Source organism: Strix aluco, chromosome 1, assembly GCF_031877795.1.
Source record: "Strix aluco isolate bStrAlu1 chromosome 1, bStrAlu1.hap1, whole genome shotgun sequence".
NCBI classification, from domain to species: domain Eukaryota; kingdom Metazoa; phylum Chordata; class Aves; order Strigiformes; family Strigidae; genus Strix; species Strix aluco.
The window spans coordinates 8661650-8687083 of record NC_133931.1 but is presented as its reverse complement, the minus strand read 5'-3'; the positions used below and the strand labels follow the sequence as shown (position 1 = coordinate 8687083).

The following is a 25434-nucleotide window of genomic DNA, read 5'->3' as shown; positions in this document are numbered from 1 at the left end:
TCACACCATGTCACATTTGCCCTGCCTCGTAGCCTGTCCCAGGGACAGGCCACCCATCACTGTGGCATCTGAGGCCACTGCATGCAGCCCACAGAGTGGTTCATGGACATTAAAGCCAGAACTCATTTTCAATCTGTTTCCATCACCACCATTACCCATGGGGCTATAATTCTTTAGTCAGATCAGTAAGGTTTTAAGCCATAATAAACCACTGAAGCACTTAAATTTTAACACTTCTTCCCATCCAGAGATACCTCCATAAGGAGCTGTTATAACACAGGCCTGTCACATTTGATCATCCATGTTCAGCCCAGGGCTCAGCGTGGTGCAAACACTGACTTTTGCAAAGCTACAACGGCTAGCACACCCCTTGTGTGCAGCAGGCATGAGACACACAAATAGCTCCTCTGGCTCTCAGCCTGCGAGCACCCTGCAGCAGCCTCTGGGCATAGGGATTACCTGTTTGTTTATGATAAGAGGCAAATGACTTGGCTAAGGAAGGAAGTGAATGGCTTAAAGAGTCACCACGAGCAAGCAGAAAGATGAGTAGTGAAACCAGGACATCTGATGATAATCCTTTGCTTTAAACACTTTGGAAATTACTCCAACCACAGCAGAAAGGGAGGGGAGACAGCAGTTACAGAATGACAGTCACCTACATCAGTATCACATACATGGTGGAGAACAAAGGGCTTTGGTTCTGTTTTTTTGGTGGTTGGTTGGCTGTTGCATTTTTTTTGTTTTTTTTGGGTTTTTTTAACAAAAAACTTACTACCAACATAGATGTGTAACCCAAGTTCCATGTCAGGAAGTTATAATTAACTGCTAAAGTTTTAACAGGATTATAAAGTGTGAGAAAGCAACATAAGTGGTTGTTATAAACTACATACATTGTGCATATTTTGTGGTTTTAAAATATTTCCACTTTTAAAATTGTTTTAGCTGCAATTCTCTGGTATTTTTTGGAAGTATAAAATGAGTTTCATTTTCTTTTTTCTTACTTTTTTTAAAAAATTTAAACTCTGGTATTCCACGCCTGTAAGAAACAGCCATTTTATTTTTGTGGTTACTATTTTTTAAATTTTTTTTTACTTCCCCAAAATAGCTGACTTTTCCCCCCCATAGTACCAACTGAGAATCAGTTTTAAGTGGTGAAGCATTTCTCGACAGCTAATGCTCTCCACAGGCTCCTTAGTTTTCAAAGACCATCTGCTCCTCTAAAACCCCATGCTGGCAGGCATGTGAAGAACTGTAATTTTTGTTTCATATGTGTGTTGTCAACCATAACTGTCAAAGAGTATTGTGGTCAGTCAGCCCATAGCTTGTGGTCTCACAGATGGGCTTAAAATAAACTCTGATGAACCAAGATAGCTACCCAAAGAGTGCCTTTCATAATCGTGCCAGTTAAATATAGCAACATGTTTTTATGCTTCTCTGACACTGTTCTTTCTTGCGCCAGTCATTCTTTTTTTACCTACTAAGTCTGAAGGAGCAGCTACTGTTGCAGATTCAATAGAATGAGAATTGAAACCTCCCACTTCTGCAGCAGATATGTTTGTGTATGCTCATGTAGTTATGGATATATAAACACCCAAAGAGTGTGCTGAGTCTTCAGGCACATGTAGCATGAGAAGTGGTGATATGTGTCCATATAATATTGCCTTGAGGCATCATAACGAGATATCTTGCAGCAAGGTGTTCTGTTTGCTGCCTGCCTCTCTTGAACTGCTTGTGCTCCTTCAAACTACTGCTCACCTCACCTTCCAGCCTCACTTCCTGGGGCAATGGAAGGTAGGAAGGTTTGGATATATTTGTTTCACTCGTATCTTTGTATTACAATACCTGGTGATAAATTGATCATTTAGCTATCTCACTGCACTCTTTTTGTTTAATGTTTCTCTCTCACACATACTGCACCAGATATTCCATATTGATGTGCCCTGCCAGAGGCACAGCAGGATGTCTCCAAAAGTGGTCTCTTGCCTCTTCCAACTCTGGAAACTACCCAAAAAAATCACACAGATCCAAACGGAGAAACAATATTATTGATCCTTAACCCAGGAAATGTATCAGTCCTTTTACTAGATGCCATTGCAACCTAGTGGTGCCAGAAGAAGGAGCTTTATAATATTACAAGAATGAGCCCCCATAAACTAGACTAAAACGGGATGGGTTTTTTTGGCCAGGATACTCCTTATGTGTCAGAACTTGTTTGTTTAGTATCATTACCATTGTTCAACACTCCATAAACCAGCAATTTTTAGTGAATTCTATGCTGTACTGGGCTCATAGAGGGTGAATGTTGTTTCCCTCAGTGCACTTGAAGACAGAGCTATGAGCTATTTTGGAAGATTTAAAGAAGGTTATCAATAAATAGAGAGAGGTCTGTTGGTTGCAGGGGGTGGAGGGTTTCATTCCTTTCTTCTGTTATGTGACTGTGTCTGTTCCCTGCTTCTTTTTTATCAGTGACCAGTTTATCATATGTCCCATCATAAACATGGCCAGTCACTGGGCTGCCTCCAGAGGAAATGTCTTCATGTACCACGTACCTGAGAGCTCCTCACAGAGCAGGTAAGGAGTTGTATTTTATTATATTTCTTGGATTTACAGTTTGCAAAACCAGGGCTGTATGTTTAGGTACCCTGTGGAGTAAATGGGTAGATGTAGGTACCCCAAATAAACAGTTCAGATTAGTAAAGGAGGGATTGGACTGTAATAGATTATTTCTCTCTGTTGACTATATAGGAATGCTGTTTCTGAACTGAGGCACTTCAGGTTATATGTCTAAATTGAGTTTCCCTTTTCCAACTTACCTATCTTTGCCAGTTCCAGATAGCCTTTTAGATTTCTACTCTATATCTGATAAATCTTCCACAAAGAAACAGAACATGGTCTAAGTCATCTCTCAAGGTAAGTGGGGTAACATTTTCTAAGGACCAAACATTAATTTAACACTGCCCCCTTTTGAAGATGATGCAATTGCACCACAGTTACACTGACTGGCCTTCAGCATGGACAGGGTCTGGGATTTATTCCTTCCTGCTCCATCACCATGACTTGTGATCAGCCAACAGACTGTCTCATGGGAGGAAAAGTACTTCTGAACACAAGCATTTGCAGACTCAGGCTCTACGTCATACTTAATGTTAGAAGCTCGCTTGAAAAATTTTCAGAAGGAGAAGCTGTATCATGCTTTAGACAGAAAGGTCTAAATGCCGGTGGGAGATGCAAATGCCCCGTTTCCTTGAGCACAGAACATGCTGGTAGTCAGAGGCTATTAAGCTCATCTTCCCTGGTTTTATTTTAGACCCAGCCCCTTCCAGAAGTCAGGATGAGACACTGAGGTTTGCAGGCAGTGGCTGGCACTTTGGGCTGCTATGTGACACACCACAGTAGCTCCTGGTCCTGTGCTCTCAAAGGCTGAGTGATCAGAAACTGCAGTGACAGTAGCCCCTCCTGTCCCCTAGACCCACACATTAGGGCAGCAAAGCACGCAGGGATGCTTATCTTCTAACCATTTCCTTATGAGGGAGCAGCGCTTGTCCCCTGCTCCCTGTACTGCCCCATACCTCTCTCCAAGATTTTTGAGACCTTTTCCTTTTTATCAGGCTTTCTCCAAAAGGGCTCAGGGAGGGACAGTGGGTTCCTACTGGCACCATTTGATACTGTGAAGCTCCCTGTGAACTACACTTTTTTTTTCCTTTCCTGATAGTGTAGTGAAAAACCATTTGAAAGAAACCAGCCAAGATCTAGGTTACAGATGAAGGCCATTATGCTGTGGTAACACAGACTCACAGACTCGCTTTCTTTTTAGCCGAGAAGAAGTTAATCCTTGGGGAGCCGTTATTTCACTGGCAGCTCCAGCGGGAATGTTCACAGTGCTCCGTTTGGCTACTGATAGGCTCAGATAAGTGACTTTTACAAGGCTCCAAACAGGGCTGAGCTGTGGTATGCCAAAAATCCAGCCACACAGAAAGAAGTGTTCTCAAATTAGCCTGAAAGTTTTCTCTTGTTTTGGAGAATGATAGTGACCCAGTCATCTATGATAAGACCTTATTTGAAAGTAGATGAAATAGTACTTACACAACTTAGATTCAGTGGCTTTGAGGCAGTGATTTTGAATGGATGAAAATTTCCTCTTTTATTTAGCCCTATTTAAGATTTCTCTTGTGCTCGTGTTATTTAGCTTTCCTCACACTCTCCAGTGCAGTAGTAGTTTATGTAGCACTTAGCTACACATTTTAATCATATTTATGTTGTCAGTGTCTTCTAAGCTAATATACCCTAAATGTTAGTGGAAAACTTATTAGTCTGCTTTTTCATAACCCTCTTTAGAAGAACAAGCAAAGCCAGTATGTTGTCTGAAACTTGTGGGAACTTGAGGCAGAAGCTCAAATACCTTAGGCTAAGCCACAAGGTGAAATGGGCCCAAATTGGTATGCTGCATTTACATTCTTACTCCTTTTATCTTTATTTATGTTTAAGTACCATTAAAATAAATGTTGTGTAGGTTGCAAAGGCAAACACTTAAGCAGAAATTGCAGAATTCAGCTCATCCGTATACTGAAGGATCTCATTTTACGCTATGACGTGACTGTTATGAAGTGATACCCTCCTTCTCCCACGGGACCCCACACTAGGTCCTCTGCTGAATATACTGCGAGTTTTTTGTTTAAACATTGTTGTCATTCATTCCTAAATTAATCTTTCCTTATTTTTCATTCCAGTTTTGCCATGTGGCCTCTCTCCCTCACCCCCCCTGCAGCGTTTCCCTCTTCCATATAGTATACATGCATTGCAGGCTGTCCAGCAGCCTCACCACGTGCCAATGATGTGATGCTGTTGAGGGTAGGAGCTTCGCATAGGAAGGTGGCCTTAACTGCTAAAAACTGAGAAACTATTAGTAATCTGAAACCAACAAAACAGAGTGTTTGGGAATATTATGGGCAGTTTGCCCTACCATATTAAACCAATGATGTAGATGAAACAGCGTTCAAGTAGAATATATAAACTAATCTTGGGGAAAGATCTGGCAGCTATGTCACCAACTCCCAAGGGGCTTTCCTAACCACTGGAGTAATGATTCCTGATAGTTCTGAAGTTCTTCGAAAATGGTGACTCTTTTTAGGAGGAGGAGCAGAGGCAAATACTCTGCCAAGTAACCTAGAGTTTAGGCTGGAAGGTAGGATATGTGGATTTGAATTTGCTCAGCAGAAGTAAGAATTGAATCTGGGACCCTGAAAACACTCTAGCTATTAAATTCCTGAATAGAAAAACCCTGTTACAGCCATTTCTTTGTGTTACTGAATGCAATAACCAACAGTGTGTTTTGCACATAGTAGGCATGTACAGGATATTCTGTGAGTACACATACTGGATCAGATTCCCCTCAGTGCTGTAGGAACACCTTGTAGCTGGAGGAACACCTCATTGGATATTCCTGATCACTCATAGGCATTTGACAGAAAAATGATTTCTCAGCCCATCTGATACTGAATCACATCTGTGTTTGCTGAGATACAGACCTTCACCTGTAAAAATGAAAACTTCTGTAGTATTATGTCCATAGGGTAACATAAGAGATAAAATAATGATTTTTTTTGGTCTTTGGTGTCTAAATTCTTCCTAAGATCTCAGTTTACAGAGGATATGGACCCTTCCCTCTTTGTGTTTGTTATCTATATTATAAAGATGATGATGATAATATAATTATGTATTATTTATAATAACTACTATTAGCTACCTCACAGGGGTAATGGAAAGAGTACATTAAAATAACATTGTGTTCAGATAACTACAAAAATGGAAGACTATTTACTCTTAGATAAAAATTCTGTCTGGGGAAATGGCCATTCACTAATTAATATAAGGCACAGTATAGCAACACATTCTCCAATTTCTACTCTGTCACCTCTCTCCTGCTTTATGTGTGTCTCCCAAAATGTGTAACAGAACAGAGAGTTAAAATGCAGAGATGAAAAAGTACTGGTATTTCCTCTTGTTTCACATGGAGCAGTCCCTTAATAACTCACAGCAAGATAAACAAGAGGGAAGGAGAAGTTGGCCAGTAAATACAGACCCAACCGCAATGATGCAAAGTAGTCAAAAAGTTATTAAACAGGGATGAATTTTTACCAGTACAAGTCAATCAGCAAAAGTTAGTCTCACAACTGGATGTTTCTAAAATGTATACACATACACACATTCAATCATGTATAGATACAGGGGTAGGTCTAAAAAGCCCATTCTAAACTGATGTCTATGACATATGTGGAAAATCACATAAACCCATGAACTGACAGTTTTCATATAGATGAATGGATCTTGCAGAGAGCAAACTAATATCTCCTTCCACGTGGTAGCATTCTCCTGAGCTTGGCGTGACACTGTGTCTGCTTTAGTCTTTAGTTCCCATTTGAATAAGGAGCTGGATGCATAGCCAACTGCCACATTAATGATCTGTGGTAAAAATATATACATAACCCAGATGCCATTTTCTTACTCTCTTTTTGAGAACACTTAGGCCTTGGAGTAAACATTTATTCTAAACAATGCAGGAGGAATGTGACTGCTCAGCATTGCCTAGGATTAGTGGGGAGGGCTGGAGTATAACTTTAGTTACAGTAAAGAAATATGTGATAGGAGATGTTTTGACAAGGATAATATTATTAACTGTACAAAGATTTGCCTCATTAACCCTTCAAGAGGTTTCTGGGTGATTTTTGCATATTATATGAAGTAGCACTGCTTGCCACACCAACGTAATTTCCAAGTCACATTGTGGTGCCAAATGTGCTGTCTTAAAGATGGTGGATAAAAATCAGTGCTCTGCTCACTGAGGAGGCCAGATCATCAACTGAAGCAGGATGGAAAGCATCATTATTGTCATTGAAGGGATCTAAACTGAGACTTAATGAAGCTCTATCTTATAGTCATTAACATTACCATAATAATTGCCACAAAAGCTTTTGTTAGCTGTTCTGCACTAGACAGATTCATCCAAGATTAATGAGCTGGTGTCTGTTTTGAGTCATTTTAGTTAGGGTTGTCTTTACCTTCTGACTATGCACTCTTGTGTACATTGGTGTGAGTTGTTAAAAGACTGCTCCGTGCCAAGGGTCACATAGTTGGCTAGATTTTGGTGACACTTTTTATGATTCCTGTAACTGAAGGCGAGAACTCCTGACTGAAAAAAACAACAAAAAAGTTTGTGCATGAACCCATTAAAATATGTGAAGTATTTTTATTTTTTATTTATGATAAATGCTGTGCTAATTCTGGCTGTTCTTAATATCCCTTTAATTAAAGGAGATTTTTCTACTCTTTTGATTTCATAATAATCATATCCCTGTCCTTTAATCTGTCAACCACTTGTTGTCCACTTGAGGCTCTCCTCCTGACTGTAGCTGTTAGTCCATGAGTACCAACACCCCATAGGTTGGGGGTCCACAGTGTGAACTGGGTGCTGTGGAGGCAGACAGAACATTATGTCTCTGGGCTTCAAGTAAACTCATCTAAACACAGAGGGCAGATAAGGCACCAGTGAAGTGGTAACAACAACAAGATGCACATTGCCTCTACAGCTGGGCAGGCAGCATAGTCGCCTTAGCTACAACAACAGCTTGTCATTTTTCTCTATGAAGCTTTACTCTCTATAGTTTCCTAAAAGTTGTTGTTTTGCTCTTCTTGTTGGAATTGCCTCTCATCCCTCTGGCCTTATCCATTGCATTATGCCAGCTATGAAAACACTCTCCCACTGATTCAACCACATCACACCATTCTCAAATCTTTAGACAGTTTCTGTGTTGCTAAAGGCTTGAGGTCTAGACAACATGTTTTTTCTTCCCACTGAGTGGTTTAGGGGCCTTTATCATTCAGTAGATTTTTCAGATCTTGGAAATTAGCCATAAATATGCAAAGGCAAAGTACTAAGCTCAGAAAAAGCAGAAATCATCTTTAAGTGAATCAAAATTCAGCTAAAAGACTCAGAAAAGTACAAAGCAATTTTTGGAACTGCACGTGCTTCACTGGGACACGCTGTTCCCGCAAAATGTAATCTAGAAGATAAACACAAAGTCCATATATCCAGAGAGACCTTCCTTGGTGCTCTGGGGTCTTTGGATGGATACATCATCTTTTTAAGGAAATTCATCCATTCATTCAGCTCAGGAGTGGACATACTGAACAAATGCATGAATTTCTGTCCCCCAAAGGTACACTCAAGTGTCAACATGCCTATTACTAGGTTTTTAATACAGTAATTCCCTGACAAAATTCTGTAATCTGTGTTATTTAGGAGTTCTGACAAGATGATAAAAGTGTTTTCTTCCTGCAGCAAGATCTATGATTTTTTTTCAATTAATGTTAGCTGTTAGGTTCTTGAATTTATTATCTGCTACTTCAGTTTTATTTTCTTCACTTGGCACAGATATAATGCAAAGTAGAACATTGAGTGTATTGGGAGTAATCCAAGTGGAAAAGACACAGCAAACTCCAGGATACTTTTGCAAGTCACATGTATCTATAAGGCTTTTCTGGTACAAAGGTGGATAAACTTGGCAGTTTAATCCTGTAGGAGTTAAGCTTTTTCCATATGTCCTGATTTTCCTGAAAAGAAGAAAGAAATAAAAATGTTCATCTGTTTTTCACATGCTTTCCCCCATTTGCCTGGCAGGACTTTGTAATGTGAAGAGGCAGAATGAGCCAACTGCATCCCTAGAACTGCAGAGGTCACACCAGGCCTTACATTGGCTCACTAAATTTCTATAAATATCCAGTTATCCTTTGATTATTTTTATTCTCTGCAATCATGTAGCATTTCCTTTTCTAACATGTGTGGTTATATATAATTTTTTTAAAAATTATTTTTGCTTATCATCGAAATGAATGTTTCAGTCCAGGCAAAGTGCAGTGTTGGTAGGCTGCTCCTCTTGCATGACATTGATGTGATGGTGCCTGTTAACAATTTAGGGTACTTAATCCCACTCTGCAAAGCTGCTGGTACTAATATGAAGACAATGTAGACATGTGCAAACAACCACATCTAGTACTTCCAACATTTCATGCAAAAATTAATTTTAAATTCATTTATTGAAAAGAAACACAGAATGGGACAACAAGATCATGTGGGCAGTAGATTTTATATATAAATGATATCCTCTTCTCCTCCAGTGACATGGTTGTTATGGAACCCTATCTCAGCTCAAGCCAGCAGGAGATTTATCACCAACTCTATGAGTCTGGGTTTCATCTATGCTGTTCAATCCAATCAACATGTAAATGACCTATTCTGCCTAATAGGTGTTTTGTTTTGATTTCCAAGTTCCTAGTGATAGGCCTATCCTTGCCAAAGGGATACTGAACAGGGACTTGAATATGAGGCAAGGAACTCAAAACCATGATCCTATCTCTAACATGATCCCTTTCACAGAATTGTTAGAATAAACAGGCTCATAAAAGTTTACATTTAAAGGATTAATGGTTTTGTTATCTCACAAATCTGTGGCAGATCACCAGTATCTGCTAAGTTTAGTGACTAACATGAGTTTAAGTATGCTATTTCTTCTACATTTCTCAGACAATCATTGTCACTGAAACAAAATGAACAGATTTCCCTATTTCATCTCCTGAAGAGGCTGGGTTGCAATGCTCTAGCTGAAGTGAAAGATTTGTGCAGAAATTGAAGAAGGAAGGAGTTACCCAGTAGCCCATTTATGACTAATGATGCTACTTTCCCCAGCATGATGCGACTGGGGATGTAAGCCTCTGAAGTTATCCGCTTAGGTTTTTTCTAGGCCTAGCTTACTGGGCTCCATAGTCTCGTTTCATATAGCAGACGGTAATGGGAATTTTGGCCAACATTTCTAGTCAAAGCTGAGGGAGACTGAAGGTCATTTGAGGATGTGGTGGGTTGACCCTGGCTGGATGCCTGGTGCCCACCAAAGCTGCTCTATCACTCCCCTCCTCAGCTGGATGGGGGAGAGAAAATATAACAAAAGGCTCATGGGTCAAGAGAAGGACAGGGAGATCACCCACCAATTACTGTCATGGGCAAAACAGACTTGACTTGGGGAAATTAGTTTAATTTATTACCAATCAAATCAGAGTAGGATAATGAGAAATCAAAACTAAATCCTTCCCCCCACCCCTGCCTTCTTCCTGGGCTCAACTTCACTCTCAATTTCTCTACCTCCTCTACCGCCATGGCACAGGAGAATGGGGGTTGTGGTCAGTTCACCACTCATTGTTTCTGCCACTCCTTCCTCCTCAGGGGGAGGACTCCTCACACTCTTCTGATGCTACAGTGTGGAGTCCCTCCCACAGAAAACAGTCCTCCACAAACTTCTCCAACATGAGTCCTTCCCACAGGCTGCAGTTCTTCATGAACTGTTCTGGCATGGGCCCCCCACGGGGTCACAAGTCCTGCCAGGAAACCTGCTCCAGCATGGGCTCCTCTCTCCACGGGGCCACAGGTCCTGCCAGGACCCTGCTCCAGTGTGGGCTTCCCACAGGATCACACCCTCCTTCAGGCATCCACCTGCTCTGGCTTGGGGTCCTCCACAGGCTGCAGGTGGAGATCTGCTCCACCATGGACCTCCATGGGTGCAGGGCACAGCTGCCTCACCATGGGCTGCACCATGCCTGCTCCAGCACCTGGAGCACGTCCTCCTCCTTCTTCACTGACCTTGGTGTCTGCAGAGTTGTTTCTCTCACATATTCTCAGTCTTCTCTCCTCTGGCTGCTCTTGTGCAGCAGCTTTTCCCCCTTCTTAAATATGTTATCCCAGAGGTGCTACCACCATCTCCGATGGGCTCAGCCTTGGCCAGCAGCAGGTCCATCTTGGAGCCGGCTGGTGTTGGCTCTGTTGGACATGGGGGAAGCTTCTAGCAGCTTCTCACAGAAGTCATGCCTGCAGCCCCCCCACTACAAAAACCTTGCCATGCAAACCCAATACAGGGTTTTCAGGCCTGGGCTTGAGAAATATGGCTGCTAGGCTATATTTGTTCCAAAATTATAATTCATTTAAAAAAAAAAAAAAAAAAGAACAAAAACCAGAATGCCAAAACAGTATCCCTTGTGAAAAAGTTAGTGCTTGTCTCATAAAATGGGCAGTATATTGAGTAGATAATATTGCGTAAAAATTAGTATAAAAAAATTGGCTAAAATTGTTTGTATGATGAAAGAATTTTGGAGTGAAAATATTAATTAAATTCATCCCACATACTATTTAAGATTGTTTTGCTGATTAGAGATACCAATTAAACTCAGACACCAGAGTGAAAAGAGCAGGCGTATTTTACTAGAAATAACTAAATAATATAACAGAATAATACAGAAAACATACAGTAAAAAAAGACAGAATAGTGCACTCAAACAAATAGGAAAATACAGGGTAATGTATCAAATCATTACTACATGAGAGAGAGAATAGAGATTAAGAAAGATACATCACCACTTGCATACGTTACCATCATCCAGATCCGCAGACGCTGGGCAGCCCCGGTTACAGCGAGGATTTGGAGAGCCTGTCCTGGCAAGTGGGAAATCCTACGTGGTGCGTCCACCCATAGGTGAGGCTTCCAAAGTCGCTGTGAGCGGGTCCAGCCTTATATACCCAAAAATCAGCAAGCCAGAATAGCTGGCACCTTTATTTTAAGCAGAAATATCTGGTTTCAATCTCACATTAGATTCCCCCAGAGCCTGGCCAGGGTTCAAGGAAGAAGCTAAGGGAGTTCCTCTGCTTATCTAATTGGATTATGAGCAAGGTCTCACATCAGGCCACAGTGCCAGACTACGGTCTCCACAACCCTGTTATTTTATCCACACACAAAGAAAGATAAAGATACATTCAAGATAGCTACATCTTCCATACATATCTCACTAATGATTACATACTGAGTTAGCAGCTTCGACTCAGGTTGCTCAGGCTTCAATACTTCCACCTTTTACATCAGAATAGGTGGTTTGTTATAACTTAGTATAATACCTGTTAGCACAATGGTTATCAGTTATAAAATATACAGGATTCATCTACAGGTCAACTCTGGCTTGGGCCTATTGTCCAAGCCTTAGCACTTCAAAGATATGGTGTCAGGTTCTTGCCTAGGTATCAGCAAAAAATTTTAAAGCACAAAAAGAAAAGGAAACTCATGGCCACACATAGTTTCTTGTTCTAGACCATGTATATTAGAAAAGTATTCTGTTAATAATTATCTGTGCTTTATGAGGACTAGAATATCTATCATTATTGGTCAATACAGCTAAAAAGATTGATAAATAAATATCCCTTTGGTATGTTCACTAGTGACAAACTGATTCTTCTTCAACTTGCTTTTTCATGCTGAGTAATTTACTGGTAACTGTGGCTGAACTTTAGCTAGAGTAATGTTTATCTTGTTATTTTAAAATTTAAATAACTGGAGGGCAGTGGGAAGTTTTGTATTTTGGTATTGTATAGGATGTCATATGAATTTTGAGTCAATTTACATTGGCTTCTATCTGTGTGTGGAGTTTTAAAAAAGAACCAAAAAATACATTAAGCCAACTAAGAATAGAAGTTGTAAATCAAACGGCTTTGAGATTGGTTGAAATCATTACATTAGGATAATAAGGAATATTTTTAAATGAAAGGAAAAAAAAAAAAGAGAAGTGTTAGGCTATAGTCAGTTATTAATCATCAAAATGAGTTCCCGGTATAATTAGCCAAAATAATTAACCAGATCGAGAACAAGGACAAAGTTCAAAATGAGATATATGTCCTAATTTACCATGTACCACAGTGTGAGGTCTCTGCAGCCCGAGCTCTAAGTTGTGCATTCAGTCCTAATGTGGAATAGCATGGTGGTCAGCCAGGTCATATTCTTCTGTTCTGACTGTCATGGTTATGGATAGCCATTAATGACAATTCCATTTTAAAAACAAAATGTTTGAGGATTTCTGGGTTGGGGTTTTTTGTTGTTGTTGTTTGGGTTTGTGTTTTTTGTACTGTTCCAAAAGATTGTGGTTAAGATATTCACTTTAACTGTTGGAAATCGGGATTTACATCTCTGCTGTGTTTGATTTGGAACAAGAATTTGAACCAAATCAACTGTAACCTGGGTATTTTTGTTCTAAATTCTGACCTTCTCATCTTTTACTCTTCCTTGTTGAAGCTTTCTTTGTATGCGAATGTAGCCACAGACAGCAGTGGAGTATCTGATGGCTAAGAAATCCCTTTCTTTCTTTCTTTCTTACTTGGAAACATTTAAATGGAAACTCCATCTCAGGCTTAAGGAAAATTTACTCCGAACCAATACCTTCCCAATTAAACAGGTTGGCACTGTATAATGAAAATTCCCAGCAAGTGATATTTCAGGGTCTGCTGTTAAATTGTTGGCTATGAATTTCACAAAGCTTCTGATTTTACCACCTGTTTTTCTGTAAACTGGATAACTGAACTCCAGTAGTGCCTCCTTCAGAAGTGAAGTAATAATTCTCCAAGGGGAGCTCACTTCAGTGTGAACAAAGTGGTAGGGACTGGCTCTTGGCTTCCCTATGGCTCAATTTACCAGTCTGTCAAACTGTCACATAAGAAGAGCTGTAAATCTGTTTCCAAAAATGTTGACATCTTAAAAAGAAAAGGTATACACAGAAGATCTGAAGCGATACCTTTGCATGAAGTAGTAGTCCCGTGAAGTCACCAAAGCCAACATTTCATCCTTACACATAACCACATTCACCACTGTTATTAAAATAACAGATCTGTTCCTTGAAAAGGGACTTCTGTAGGGGAAGTTAGTTGCTATTAGTTTGTTTTCCTTAAAAACACTTTAAAAATCCCTTTTGTCATTGTCACTGCAGTCCTCCCTTTTATCAAACTGTCCTCTGAAGTCCACCAGCTGCTGGGCTCTGCATTCCCCTCTTTAGAGTTGATGCTGCTGAGCCACCTATATGGCACCCTGAGGTATCAGGAGTGCAGTTTGGAGCAGCTCAGGAAATTAAAACCTCCCTGCAGAGCTAGCAGTGTACAACAGCAAAGCTATACATTCCTACCCGTCACTCCACTCTTCCTCTCACTCTGCTTTTCTTCCAGTGAAAACAGTGTCACTACCTGGTGCTGCCTTGACTGTGTTCAGAGCTCCAAAAGACTCCAAAATCCTTGTTTGGGTGTTTCTGGCCATTTTGCACTCCACTCTGGCAGGAATGGATGATGATCAGAGTTTGAGGGAGGAGACAGAAAAGTTTCCCTGATATCTTCTATCTAGCTGCCATCTAGATGTTTCACAGTTGCCTTTATTGCTGTTCTGTGCATGTGTATATCTGCCTCATTCCCCTCTTAAGCTTATGTTTTCTTTCCTATCCTCTTACTACTGATACTCACTGGCCAGGGTGTGGTACCATCAACCAGAAGTATTGAAAGCAGCTCATGAATTTGTAGTTTCGTACCATTTTATGTCACTGTATCAAACCCCTTACAGTTGTACAAATAATTTAAATCCAAATAAGTTCTCTGTTAAGGAGTTTGCTGGGCTGTGACCTTAACAGATGTCACCTCTAGAAACATGAGGGCTGAGAAAACAGCCTCATTTGGGGGGAAACCCTCAGTCCCAGCTCACTCATTTTAGATTTAGAGCTAAATTCACCTCTGTTATATCCTCCCTAAATGGGTAGATTTGTCCCTTGTTTGCATCTTAACTAATTTAATGTCCTCTATTCTATTTGAAAGTGACTTTTTATTGAAAAAAAAATAGTTCCTTTAAGTATATAGTACCTTTGCTGCAATAGTGACACTAAACATTGCTGTAATATACTGGGCCAAGCAAATTATTTTTAAAGCAAAATTATTAAACTATGATCTCGCTTAATCCTTCTATAAACATTTGGGGAAGAAAAATATGCTTTAATCTTGTTTCAGTTCTACATTTTTTTGGTGAATAATCTGTGAATAATTCACTTTCCAGATGCAAAGTATTACTGAGGTATTATGATAAGACTAAGGAAAATACAACCAAAGATGTATTTCATTTAGAGAGCTGTGTGTTTGTTTTTCAAAATAGAGGCTTTGGTGCCACCACTCATAAAATGTAAAGGAGTCATCTTGCTTTCACTCCACCTGCCCATTATGGTTTGAACTACAAGCCTTGTTCCATCAGAGGCAATATCAGGGTCCTATCAATGCTGCTGCATTTCATGTCCAAAGAGAAAATAGTTTCAGTTATGCCACCTTTTGACAACAACCTCTGCAGCCACTGCAGATGAAATCTTGCTGAGTGGATCTGGGATTTGTTTATTCCTGCCTCACAGACATCTGTTCCTTCTCCCAGGTCCCCTGATGCTGTCTGCCTTCATGCAGCATTTAACCAAGTCAGTAAGATCTTTGTCTAAGTGTTGGATACAGAAAATGCGGTTGGATCATACCAGAAATATCTCCTTCTGAGCCGTGGTTCTAAGCTATGTGCTGAGCATAGTTCAGTTATAATTTTATTAGTAGAAGTTGGCCACTGTTTTTCTGCAGGACTTGAAGAGGTTGAGTTGTGTAACCTTTGCTACTAGGTCCCACAAGTGTTGTTGTCTTGCCTGGCCAGTCTTGTCTCTGAACTGTTGAAATACTCCTTCCTATATGTGGTAATTATTGCATGGAACTAACCAACAATTGTTCTTTCTTAAATTTGATCTAGGTGATTATCTCAAGCTGTTTTGATTTGACTGCCATATAAAACTTGGGGAGAACAGACTGTATGAACCAAAACCACCCAGCCAGCAAAGAAATTAGATTAAAACTATGTCTAACTGAAATCTTCATAAACATCTCCTATTACATCTTTCCTTATCCAAAGATTTGGGGCAGAATCCTGGCCCCAATGAAGTAAATGGAAAGCCTCCAATTGCTGTTAAGAAGGGCCAGGATTTTATTCCAAGTCTGTGAAATAAACCATAATTAACCTTCCATCATGGCTGCCAGATCCTATGTCACCACTTGTTTCCACTTTCCGAATTTAATTTTAGTGAAAATCTGTACAAAACTTGAGGCATTTAAGGAATAGCTAAGTGGCTTTCTCCCTCTATCACTTTCTCTTACATGCTCAGCTAATTTAGAAAATGTGCCCTGATGTCTTCCACAATTTCCTCTTGTAACAAATGTTAAAGACCCTACATTAACTTAATGTCAAATTCTCCTTGTTATTGCTTGCTCTTCTTTTGTGTTCTGATTTGAAGAAGCCCCACAGCTCACCACACTCTAATGGACATTAATTATTTAAAATTTGGCTTTATTCTCTGAATTAAATTAGCTCCCTTTCTCCCCCAAATAAATAAATGATGGTTTTAATTATCTTTATATAAACATTTTTTTAGTTCAGGTCAGGAGCTGTTGCCGGATGTTCAATATGCATTTGGACTGCCATTCTACCCGAAGTATGAAGAACAATTTACTCTGGAAGAAAAGAGCCTTTCCTTGCAAATTATGCAGTATATCTCCAATTTTATAAACTCTGGGTAAGTATGTGACATTTAAGAATTGCTATGACTGGGGAGGGGGCAAGGAGTAGAGGGAATGTAGTCCAGATCCTGCCCTCACTCAAGTAGCCTCCATTTCCTCTAGCAATTTCTAATCTACAGAAGTGGCTGTGGTCAACACTGTTAGAAAGTCATGGTCAAGTTGTCAAGCAGTTACCAAAGATTTGTACTATGACACTTAGAAGTAATAGGAATTTTATTTCCATGGAGCAGCTGCAAATTCTACTTAAATATATGGGGGCTACAGAGTCCTTGGTGTTGTTTCCAGAGCTTATTTCTAGGACCCCAGTTTTGAAGTGTCTTGGCTAAGAGTTCCCTTATTCCCAGAAGAAAGGGGAAAGCACATGGAGGCACAGCGCACCCTTTACCAACTACTCTAAATAAGCCTCAGCTTTAGGGTGCTGTGACCATGCTCAAGAATGAGGAGTATCTCTGGACAGCTAGTGTGGGAACTGTGACTTTATATGCTTTTTAGAGTACCTTGGGTTGCTTTGGGACCAAGAGCTGTTGAGGGTGTTCATAAACGTATGTTTGTACAGGTTCTGTGAACCTGTTCCTTAGGAAGTGAACCAGACTAACAAGTTACTGTCAGGTGAGACACCATGAATGATTCACCAGTATGGACTGAATTTGAACCCTGATGGTCAGAGGGACTGAATACACATTTCTTTGATCTAACTGATCTCCCTCTGCATCTTACTGTTCATGTCATTGTTTTCTAATTATAATTTCTCCCATTCCCTTAGAAATCCAAACTACCCTCATAGTTTCTCGAGAAGAATGTCAGGGATGATGCCCCCCTGGCCTATGTATCTGCCAAATGATGATGGCGATAACTACAAGGAGTTCACTGTTTCCTTGCCGACTCTTAAAGGATTGAAAAAAGCAGACTGTTCCTTTTGGTCTGATTATATCAGAAGACTGAAAGGATCCACAGGTGAGCAGTGTTTTCTGTCATTAAAAAACCCCTTAATTCTCTGCTTAACGTTTTCCTCTGACTGTAGTCCTCTTACGTCAATGTGGAAAAATACTTCTCATGGATTAAACAGCTTGCATTGTCCAAGGTATATAGCAGATAGTATGTAATAAAGTTTCATTGTCCTGGAGTTAGAGCTAGAGAAATCTTCCTGCAGTGATGATAGAAGATACGATGAAGCTATATCTTCTAATAGTTTGCTGTCTATTTACAGTTTTAATACAGACTTTGACTAAACTGGAAGACTAGATATACGGGCCTCTTTTGTCTACTGGAACCACCTAACATGAGAATGTTAAGATTCATATGATTTAGGAGCACAGTAACTTCTACCCACTGTAAAGTTTTAAATGAGGCTTTAGATACATTTCATTATGGATTCTGCATGCTTTGACTTCACACTAGATAAGTTTCTTTGTTTTTTTTTTATAGCTGTGCTCATTATGCCCCTTGTATATGCCCCTTGTATTTCTCCTTTGTCTCCATAAATTTCCATGCAGCTGTGAGATTCCTTCAATTTTTTCTTAATGCTTAGGACAGTAAGACCAACTCTGCTGAGATTTCAGTCTGCTGTTCTGTCCTGGACACTCAATTTATTCCAGTAAATAAACCCCCCTTCATGTCTATGTATCTTGTAAATAAATTTGGATAGCCCCAAGATAAGCAAATAAAACCATCCCTTTTTGGCAGGCGGAGAGGTTTTGAATTATTCTTGGAGGCCTGCAAGCATACAAGTGTTTTTTATGTCCTAAGGATTCATCTTCACAATGAACACAGTCCAGGCTCTTTCTGCTTTGCACTTCTGGGAACAAAATGTACTCTCCAAGACACCAAGCTACCCAGGCTATCTATGCCTGACAGACCACCTCAAATGGACTGAGGCCGATGTCTGAGTGACACTAAACTATAATGTCTCAGAACCATTAAATTGGTGGTTCTGATACAAACACAAAGCATCAATGCTCTTGTTCAAGAGACAGCCTGAATCATTACTCATGGTCTTTCTTCAAAAGCGTACTCAAGATTTTGCTGTAGGCCTTTTCATCACTTTCCTGATGAATGTCTTTCCCTCAATGTCTTTCAAGCTCAGAGGGGATATTTTGGTCTCTCCGATGGCTTACTGATGGTCAAGATATTCCTAATTTGCAAAGCTTGACTCTGATGTTTAAACAGTTCTGAGCTTCTAGATCTATTGGAACTTCAGCTCACAGTATTATGGCTGTGTAATGCCAGACTTGAGCTGAAGTCACAGCTCTGGCAGAACTTTTGACTGAGCACCACGGACAGAGGCTATTCCCAGCATTTATAGAAAATCCCAAAAAAGGTGGGAAAATATCTACTAGGACAGATTGTTTTTGAGATGGAGAATGTTTAAAACCATCCAAACTGGCATAAGAACACAACAACATTCGTGTATGGGCCAGTCCAATAGTCTGCCTAGCTCAATATCCTGCCCTCATCAATGGCCAAAACCAAATACTTGAATGTTAAACATAAAAACTGAGAGAGGGAGAGAAAAACATACTGAAAGTTCACAAAGATGAGTCAAAGTTTTGAAAACAAGCCACACAGTGTGAAATTTATGGAGTATAGATTGTCAGGGAGAAGGTTTAAAAAGTGCATGTCAACATGTTATTCTTCAAGCAGAAGTGAGTACACCCTGCCTGCTCTTCAAGCCAGTATTTGCTTGGTCTCAGCACCATGGTAATGCAGCCACACAGTTGGCTTCTACTAAATTCCATTGCATAACAACATTGGCTTGTCACCTTGCTTCGACAGTCATCTTTAATCTTATCTCACCCTGGAATACTGAAACTTTTAATGCGACTTCTACTTAAATAGACATCGCATCAAACCCATTTCTGCTCCAGTCCTCAGCATGGGATGGTAACTTACAGAAACTTGTGCTGTGGGTCTCTTGATAACAAACTGAGCCCACCTCCTTGTGAAAAAATTTCATAATGTTCATCAGTTCAGCTAGAAGGACTGTATGAACCTCAGATGCTGATGGCTGAACAGCCTCAATTTCTTTTTGAGAGGATGCTGTGCTGAAATTCATGCCAAAGCAGTGTCAATCCATCAATACAATTCATCACTTGCATTGCTCCCAAAATTTACATACTGCAGGAGTGGACGAGTGAGACTGTAGAACATGTTCAGTCAAGAGAACTGAAATTATTTTTAAGTCCCTAAGCATCATGTTGCTGCTTGGTTGGTGTGCCTCTTTGCACCAGAGGTAGCTTGCTGTACCTCCCTTCAGAGCTGAAGCACTGCATCTCTGTTGTTACCTGACTGCTCCTGACTCTGTTCCTGGAGTGCTGCCAGGCTGTCGTATGGGATCCTGGCATGATGCTGGATGCTAGATTTGAGAGAGAAATGCTGCAAACCACTTTCAGATGATGTACCTTGCACTCCATCCTGAGGGGGAACTATCTGTCAGTCAGCTATTGAGACATCCAATCTAACAACTACTTAGTGGAAAAAAGGATCAGCTTCCTGCCTTTTAATAATTCTAAATCTTTGTGGTAGTGTTTTTGGATTGTACATTGTACACTGTACATTCTGACTGCTGGTCTCAGTTATCGGGGTTGCAATTTGTGATCTCATGCCAAGTAGATGGAGTTTACAAGTGTGGCAGCAACAGGCATTGCTAATGAAACAATCCAGTTTTCACATCCAAGTGCAAAGCTGTAGGAGGCCTATTCTGATGCAATCTCAACCAATTATGATGAATCCCATTTTGTCCACCTCACTTCTTCCTTCAAATCAATACCCTTCCAGCTTCATCTATCATCTGTGATCTATAAGAAAAAAAAATCGTTTTCAGTAAAATGGAGAACTGGAGAAGAAACCAGTGATCATAAAATCTAACTGCAGCTGGCTTTTCAAATTTTTTTCTTGATCCTGTGTTTACTGCCATGTGAAATGTCTTGGCATAGAAATGTCAAATTAGGGATAACTAAGGGCTCAAGGCTCATCTTAAACCCTAAGTCTCAGTCCAACAGAAAACTGTGTTACTCCTAAACTCGTGAATTGCAGTTTCTGGAATAAAGCCTCTCATTTAGAGTCTCTTGTACAGCTGAAGTTACATGTCTTATAAGTTATTCACTGCTGGATCTAGAAGCTGTTATGTATATACCCAGCTTCACTGTTACCTGTAGTTTTCTTTCCATTTAGTAAAAATATTGTCAAAGTTGAAGTAGGTGTTTCATTTTGTGATCAGACTGCAATATTTAATGAGGGAATGTATAATTTGTTCCTGGCATATAATTGAAATGTATAATTTAAGATAATTTAACAAAAGTCATGTCATAAATGCAACAATTCTTCATGATATTTAATGGCAGTGCCTTTACAAATTATGGAGAAAAGTTTGAATCTGTTTCATTGCAGATGATCTATAAATCTGTTGAAATTTAGTTTGAAACCAGTTTGTAAAGTTGGCATTTTTGGGGGGCAGTTTACCTGGGGAATTACAGAAGCGAGGATGCTTGAAAAGATTTGGATTTAGTAAATGGAGTTCCCATGGTTGCATTTCAAAGACATGCTTTATATTCTGAATCATGATGGTTTCCATGGGAAACATCAAAACGAGAAACAAGAAGAGTGGCCATTGTGGAAAAAAGCTGTGGATGGCTTTTTCCAGGGAAATGTGTTAATAACTTGAAATTCAGTTAAAAACAGAAGCTCCAGAATGTTTATATATATTCAGACAGTATGTCTGAATGCTAAAATTCCCCTTGCATAGTGTGGTGGGCTGCGCTGCCTTACAGTGAGCCCCTTTATATGGGGCCTCTCACTGCGTCCCAAACAGGTAGATTTGGATCTGTTCTACATCTCTTGCTCATCTAACTGGTATCTAAACAGAGCCAGTCCTCCTAAAATAAGTGCCTTTGTAAGCAGTGTTGCAGCTGAGGAGAGGGAGATACCTTTACTGTCTCCAAAGTGAAATCTTGTCTGCCTAACTCATGTCTAAATTTAGACATTTAAGCATACTTTATGTGTCCAAGTCAGCCAGACTGGACCCCACCTGTAGCAAAATCAATGGCTAGCAAAGCAGAAGCCTTCTCCATTAGCTCTAACACCCCATGTGTAGCCACACAAGAGTCCAAATAAAGCAACAGTGTTCATAGTTCAGACTTGAATCAAGACCGAATCAGGAATGTTGTGGTCAGCATTCATCTTTTACCCATTCTATTCACACCTTCTTTTTGGAAATCTTCACTAGAAAACAGATTCCTTTAGTATGAGGGACATCTGTGCAGCAGTGAGAGCACTCTGGCTAGGATACATTCAATAAACACCATCAGTCCACTCTGTTGGCACAGTTTGGTGTTGAAGCAACTGCAACTACTGAAAGGGTGGAAGACTAAAATCATGGAAGGTAAAGAATAAAGAACAAGAGATCTATCACAAGTGGGGGCTTTGTGCTTTATGTATTCCAGACAGACAAAATAATAACGTTCCTCACACTTTCTGCCTGGTAGGTAAGTATCAGGAGATAATACAAAACAGAGAACAAGTCTTGCACAAGTGGAGTGCGAATTATTGTTCACTTCAGTGGCAGTTATTTAAAGCATGCTGGAAGCATGATACTTAATTACCATTAGGTGATCTGACATTACCCCAAAGCATTTTGCAAATGGGCTGCAAACTGAGAAAAATAGCTTCCTGAACATTTATAGCTGCATAAAAAGGTTCTTAAGTGTCATTGACAAAGTGTATACTTTCTAGCTTGCTGCATCAAACATATGACATTTATTTTAATCTTAATTGTATTGTCCTTTCAGGAAGTGCAAGTAATGGAGAGCCATCTGCAGAAAACAGCCCTAGTGAAGCTCCTAGTGAAGGAGTTACATCCCAGGAGGGCCAGCCACTGGGAGACAAGGTGGCTTACAGCAGATGATAGAAAATCAGTGCTATTGGATGGGTTTCTTACACAATTGTACATCCATGCAGCTGTGTCACACCGGATGAACAAGTTGCTTCCTTTAGTTAACTTTCTGAACAAATAAAGTAGACCTTTCAAGAAAGTAGCTTGTCAAGAAAATTGTTGAATATGGCACAAAATGAGCCCTACAGCTATTATTTTAGGTCAAAAGAAATTGTAATTTGAAAAATGAAGTATCAATAAAAACTGCAAAACCAAAACAAAAGTACTTGGACTTTATTTCTTGCAACTACCCAGATGCCAACACACTCTAATACCACCAGCCAGAAAAGGATGTACATTGAAACTCTGAGAAGTCCCTCAGATGATGAGGCTCAAATTTGCTAGATGTTGTATCTGACTTGTTCTTTTCTGTTACTCATCCTGTCACAAGCTACTGATAGGAATGGGAGCCTAGTTTGGAATTCTGGAGATGGGAAGGGGTTGGATCCAGGAAGAACAACATAAGAAGGGAATCAACAGTATGCACTGAGTGTGTTCACATGAACTCAGGCACATGCACATGCTATATTCAGCTCATGATCACCCGTGAAAATATGTATAAGACCATTTGGGTAAAGCACAACACACAGCAGAGATAATACAAAGCGTATGTCAATTAAAGCTTAGAATATGCTGTCCTTGGAACATTCATCTTTTGTAAGGAGAAAGTGAGATACAGAATAGTTTTGGAATCATAAAGAAAAGTGCATCGTAGGGTATCGCTAATGGATCTGTAGGTAGTTTGGCTTAGGTTGTTAATTCACTGCTAGGATCATTTGGCAACAGATAAACCTCAATTGACAGTATATCACACACATGTTCATGATACTTGAGAACAAAAAGTGAAACCAAGGTTGCCCTGAAACTAATAGGAAAATTTCCATTGATTTCAGTAGGACCCAAATTTCTTGTGCAGTGTTGAAATTATTTAATAAAACAACTCATAACATTTTGTTTGCTGCTTGGGACCTTTGCCAGTGCATGAACAGTTACTGCTGTCTGCCATGTATCCAGGTTTCCAAAGATTTTACTTAGCTAAAAGAAAAACTGTGCAACAGTCATTCTTCTTATACCCTGATCAATAAACAATAAAAAGAACATTAATCAAGAAGCTTGTTAACAGATTAAATATAAAAAAGTAAAGATGGAGAAATCAAACTGTGTTTTCCATCATTATCTTTACCTATGCTAGCTAGCTAGTAATGAAAAAAAGACAGTATTTAAGAACTTTTTATAAAGCCTAGATCTTACAGCCCAACAGAGGATGCTTTCTTTGCAGTAACTATAGATGCAGCAGTTGTGATTCCCTGGCCAAGACTGGGTTTATTTTTTCCTCTTTTGAGACTGCTCTTGGAAATCAATGTCTAATATTTAAAACTTAATGCACCCCACCAAAACTTCTTATTTAATAACAGGTATGATTTTACATGTGGTCACATATGCAGACAGTCATGTGCATATCTCCAGCCCTGGGAAGACCCAAAGCTGAGCTACAGTATTTCATATTCATTTAACAGTGAGTTGGATTAAAGAAATGTGGGTTTCTCTAGTTCTGTCACCTAATTTCCACAACAGCAGCATCCTGGTCCTCCTTAGCTTGACCCTAATAGTCCTGTGAATCTTTAATATGATATATATATTTGTATATATACATAAATTTTCAGCAAATGTGAAAAGTTCTTCTTCATCCATTAAACAAATGCATTGTAACTAACTCATCTAAAACTATTTTAGGTCACTTTGCTTTCTATATTGGTCTTCCTATCTTTCAATCCTAACGTTGAGGCACCTTCTCCCAGCCAACAGTCATTGTTTCTGCACTGTACTCTTCCAAAAAATCAAATTCTCCAGAACATGAGCCAAATCCCTGTGAAATACTGATGTTAAATGGGCTATTGTTTGTGGAGAATGGGTTTGGTATAGCCATATGCCAGGCTGTATTGTTACAGAGTCCCACTTTGGGGAAAAATGGGCCATGAGACTAACAGTTTTGATGAATCAACCCAATATCCCATAGCTCCTGTTAAAGAGATGTTAAAAAGCTATTGTATGAAGACTAGAATGCTAAATATAATGCCTAAAAAATTTAAATCCTAGTAAACTATAAACATATGCTTTTAATTATTATTTTACACAGATGAATATTTACAAATAGAAATGCAAATGAAGAATTTTTTTCCCTCCTGTGTATACCAACTTTGGTAGTGTCATTCCAAACAGGCCAGCTTCCCAAAAAGTAATTAATCTCAATTGGCTTCTAAACCATCAAATCCTAAGAAAAAAGCCAAGCACCTCCAACAAATTCAATAACTCCAACAGGAAATGCTCAGCTCATCAGGGTTCCTTTCAATTTATTGTGAATGTAGTCTTCTGCATCACAATATCATAAAGCATAAAATATAACACAAAATTAAGTATCTCTGAGAACTAATTGTTATACACAGCAACACTAGTATTAATCTGCTGCCCATGGAGCTGATAAACAGAGGACAGTAAAAGGCTTCAGTATTGACTCATGTTAGTGAATTCAAATATATAATCTTTCTCCACTCACTATTCAGCTCCACCTTGAGCCCAGATATGCCTATGTAATTTGAGAAAAGGTTTTAATTTTGAGCTAGGAACTCAGCAGCTCAGCCTTGTAGGCTCCTAATTACAAGCCTACTCTTGGCCATCTGGTAGGCTTGGTAGGTAGGTAGGTATGACCAGGCTTTTAGGTCACCCCTCCTGAGGTATTCAGCTTAACTGGCAGTTTGGTAAAAGAACCTTTTTAAATATGGAGTTTTTGTAAAACATCTTTATTTCGTTAGTGACTGACTGCCCTAAACTCACCCTGTTGCACTGAATGCAGCCCTTTAGACTGTTCTGTCTCTCTCTGGGTTCCCAGAAGCCCCCACATTCTCTTCTATAGCCGACTATTTGTTTCCTCCTTTAAAAATCGATACTCTTCCCCAGTTCTTTGCACCCTCTTCTTCCCTTATGCTAGTCCTGTTCATTCTTCATATCTCTTTTAACTTGCTTCTGCCAAGGT

At 39.7% G+C, this 25434-nt stretch overlaps 1 protein-coding gene across 1 annotated transcript in view; it reads left to right on the top strand.

Annotated features, from left to right (window-relative positions):
• The window catches only part of TG (thyroglobulin), a 162003-nt gene extending 139392 nt beyond the window's left edge, over positions 1-22611 (top strand). Inside the window, exons 45-48 of the mRNA XM_074837627.1 lie at positions 2467-2571; positions 16333-16473; positions 17241-17431; positions 22261-22611. Coding sequence (XP_074693728.1) covers positions 2467-2571; positions 16333-16473; positions 17241-17431; positions 22261-22376 — 553 coding nt within the window. The 3' untranslated portion in view covers positions 22377-22611. The remainder of the gene's footprint in view (positions 1-2466; positions 2572-16332; positions 16474-17240; positions 17432-22260) is intronic.
• Positions 22612-25434: the final 2823 nt, after the last annotated feature.